General features: G+C 48.2%; 2 protein-coding genes across 2 annotated transcripts in view; both read left to right on the top strand.

Moving 5' to 3' along the window:
• The window catches only part of LOC108799166 (ribonuclease inhibitor-like), a 201,132-nt gene that overhangs the window by 150,457 nt on the left and 46,869 nt on the right, over positions 1-3,806 (top strand). The gene's annotated exons all lie outside the window — the stretch shown is intronic.
• Positions 1-3,806, top strand: part of LOC108799167 (NACHT, LRR and PYD domains-containing protein 3-like) — a 23,519-nt gene that overhangs the window by 9,883 nt on the left and 9,830 nt on the right. The window contains exons 3-4 of the mRNA XM_018570983.1: positions 1,742-1,902; positions 3,005-3,182. Of these exons, the coding sequence (XP_018426485.1) occupies positions 1,742-1,902; positions 3,005-3,182 (339 nt within the window). The remainder of the gene's footprint in view (positions 1-1,741; positions 1,903-3,004; positions 3,183-3,806) is intronic.

Here is a 3,806-nt window from a genome sequence, read left to right as displayed (position 1 = left end):
CCCCTCTGGCTTCCATTCCCCACCCCCCCTCTGCCAATCCCTACACTGGCTTCCAATAGCCCAAAGGATAAAATAAAAAATATTAACAATCACTTACAAAGCCATCCACAACTCTGTCTATAACTCCAACCTCATCTCAAAGTATCACCCTAACTGTCCCTTCCGCTCTTCAAAAGACCTTCTGCTTTCCAGCTCCCTCGTCAACTCCTCCCATGCTCCCCTCCAGGACTTCACTAGAGTCTCTCCCATCCTCTGGAACTCTCTACCCCAACCTGTCCATCTGCCTCCCACTCTGCCTTCAGGCGTTCCCTTAAGACTCATCTCTTCAGGGAAGCCTATCCCACCTCAACCTGACCACTTAACTATCACTTTCTCAAACAATTCATCCCCACACAGCTCCCTCCTCATGCATCACTGGCCCCTCCCTTTTAGATTGTAAGCCCTCAGGGGCAGTGCCCTCCTTACTATCTTGTCTTGATTTGTATGGTGATTGTAATGTCTTCCTTATATTGTAAAGCGCTGCGCAAACTGTTGGCGCTATATAAATCCTGTATAATAATAATATAAGCCTGACGAGGTTCTAACCTCTCACCACCCCGTCCCAATAAAAAAAAACATACACTTTAAAGCTGAAGTTCATTTTTTGTGGGGAGGGGAATAGCACCAAACTCCATAGATATGAGTAAAGGGGTGTATCCCCCTCACCTGCAGCTGCCTTTTATGTGTAATTCTTCCCCTCCTTGCCCCATTACAGCTAATGGTTATTGCCCTCAGCGGCCGCTAGTCTCCAAAGTTCTCCAGCTGGCCCTATCCCCTTCTACCCTCACCTCCATTCACAGAGCTCATATTCCTATTATCCCAAAATGCAGCACCTTCTGTGAATGGAGGAGGAGCACTTGAATGGCAGAATGTCCACCACACATTCACAGCTGCAGGTAAAAGGATACACACCATTTCACTGAACTAATGAGTTTGGTGCTGTATCCAGGGCCGGATTCTTTATTGTTTCTTATTATTTTTTACTTTTTAATGACCTTTTTATTTTTTTATTTATTTATTTATTTTTTGAATTTTTATTTCTTTAATAGTTTTTTTTAATCAATGTTATTTTTCCACTTAACTTTATTGCTATCACACAGGAGCTAACAAGCCCCCTGTGTGATAGCAATTGGAGGTGGCAGGTTCTCTTTATTGACCCTATCACCTCCAATACAGGAGTTCTAGCACAGCACTGTGCTGGAACTCCTGTGACAGGTGAGAGGGGAAGACTGCTCTCCCCTCTCACTGTGTACACGGAGCGGCAGTGTTACTTTTAACCCTCGACGACAGGGACTAGGGACAGGAGAGAGACTCAGCGGCAGGGGGAGGACAGAGCCCGGAGCCAGCATGGAGAGAGGTAGGTGGGGGGAAGGGGGGAGAACGGACAGGCTGCAAACTTTTTGCAAGTGATCTCGGCGACATCGCTTGAAAACGTACAATTGGCTTCCCCGCTGTACATTTAGCCCTGCTTGTGCAAAGCAGGACTAAATGTAGAAAGCGTAACTTGGCGCCCGGAACTGCATGTTCTGGGCGTCGGGGGATTTCACACTGCTGCCACCCCGAGGCCGGGCTCGGTGGTCTTGTGGGGAATCCGGGCCTGGCTGTATCCCTACCCAAAGCAATTACATTTTAGCTTTAAAGGACAATCTAGGACCTAAATTCGGGCCTCAGACCTGTAATATATTTTTGTGTGTTTCTCTAGAGGACATCAGGAGGTTCCGCCAACAGCTGTCTTCTTATTCTGACTCATCTCTGAGGAGGATATACGAGTATTTCAGAGATGACCTGACCCACATTCTGGAGAACTTGGACCCCCATGCCCTGCTGGTAGAACTCAAGTCTCGGGATGTCTTGAATACAAAAGTAAGAAAAATAAAATTCTGAATTACCTGCTGCAGAGTATGTGTGATAAAAGGGGAACTCCAAGCCGAGGGGTTCACTATGACCTCCATGTTCCTCATAGGCTATATATGGACTCCAGAGTAAAGTTGATCAGGGACCCTCTTGACATTCCTCAATGGCTCCTCAATACCCTTTTTTGCTCCTTTCACTTTGCTTGACACTTCGGGGGTTATTCACAAAGCTGCCGAAGGCAGTCGAGTGAATAATCCAACCGAAGTGAAGAAAGCCGAACAACGTTTAGGCTAGTCACTTCGGCTCAGTATGGCTGAAATCAGTCGTACATCGTCTTCCTTCGGCTGCACTTCAATCAGCCGAACATGCAGAAGGACTTCGACTCAGATGTTGGATCGGCTGAGACCAAACCTCCGAACGCTCACTCACTGCCGTTCGCCCCTATTCACATAGGGGCCGAAGGGCAGTGAGTGAATAGCCGAATACAATTCGGCTCGGCTATTCTGCTCGGTTCCTCTGAGCAGAATAGAAAATAGTGAAAAAAGTAGAAAAAAAAGAAAGGTTACATTTTTTTTTCTTTCTAAAATGTAAATAAATACTAAAATGAAAAAATAAATAAAGATAAAAAAAAAATTGGTTGGAGCTAGCAGTGACAGCTAGCTCCGCCCAACTGTTTCCTGGGTGGAGCTGGCTGTGACATCATGACCGACTCCGCCTAGTTGTTTGCTGTTTAATGACAGTTCAGCGTCCCCAGGTCATTTGGGGACGCTGATCTGTCATTACAACTGGGCTGAGCCAAATGTGAGATCACGGCTGGATCCACTTAGCTGTCACTTGCGTGGCAAACGGCCGCCTTTGGCAGTCCGTTAGCCCCGCTTTGGCTGTCAATTCGGCTCAGTTGAGCCGAAGCATATGCCTTCGGCTCGGCTGCTGTACGGGCTATAGTGAATAGCCTGTACAGCAGCCCTTTAGTTCGACTGAATCGAAGGGCTCCGGTGGCCGAAGAGAGCCAAAGCCACGGCTGGATCCTTCAGCTCCTCTGTGAATAATCTCTTTGGAGGGGAGAACTCCATGCAGAGGAGAACTCCATATCATTTCTGTTTATTTGCAGGAATACGTGTCATGGGAAGGAAGAGCAGACGCTTCCTCCATCTCTAACGAAGTGTTGCAAGATATTCAGGATCGGGGGAGAGAAGCTGTGATTGGACTCTGGGAATGTCTGTACGCACTACAGAAAGATCATCCTCATCCCAATTTATTGGCGGTTCTGGATGAGATCAGCAGGACAGGTAGGAGGACTTTGTGTGCTCAGGAGAAATTTCGATTGAAGTATTGATTGGGAATTATTTCAGGTGTAACTCCATCTTTAAAGTGATATTAAACACTATTTTGGTTACACCTCTTAGCGGCAGAGGTCCACACCAGGGACCTGCAGTCAGGAGAGGCAGGTGGGGCAGAGCCTCACCTAGTATTATGGAGGAAAAAGCTGTCCGCTTCATGTCTGAAGCTGACAGCTTTTTCTCCATTCAGATCGGCATCTAACAGGTTACACAGCAGGGAAATCCTCCCCGCTGTGTAACCTGTCACGGAGCTTCAGCGGTGAGGAGCAAGTGAGGGACAGGGAGGCTCCTCCCTGTCTCCTACCTTCCTCCTTTACACTAGGTTGGGGATGGAGCTTCGTCCATCAGGGGCGGAGCTTCAAACGGCAGGAGGCGGGGCCTTCTGCTGACGGGGGCGGGGCTGGGGAATGCCTCAACCTGAGCAAGAGGCACCGCATGTCACTGGTCCACACATACATTCCACATTCCACACATACATAAGAAGCAGCTTCTCTCTCTGGTCTTATTTCCGCTGCCCCCACTTTCCTGTTTTTTTTTGGGGGGGGGGGGCTCCTTGCCCTTGGAGGGGCTCAC

Source organism: Nanorana parkeri, unplaced genomic scaffold (genome assembly GCF_000935625.1).
Source record: "Nanorana parkeri isolate BGI_ZX_2015 unplaced genomic scaffold, ASM93562v1 scaffold1647, whole genome shotgun sequence".
Lineage (NCBI taxonomy): Eukaryota > Metazoa > Chordata > Amphibia > Anura > Dicroglossidae > Nanorana > Nanorana parkeri.
Note: the sequence above shows the minus strand (reverse complement) of the source record. Positions and strands in the feature narration are given on the sequence as shown.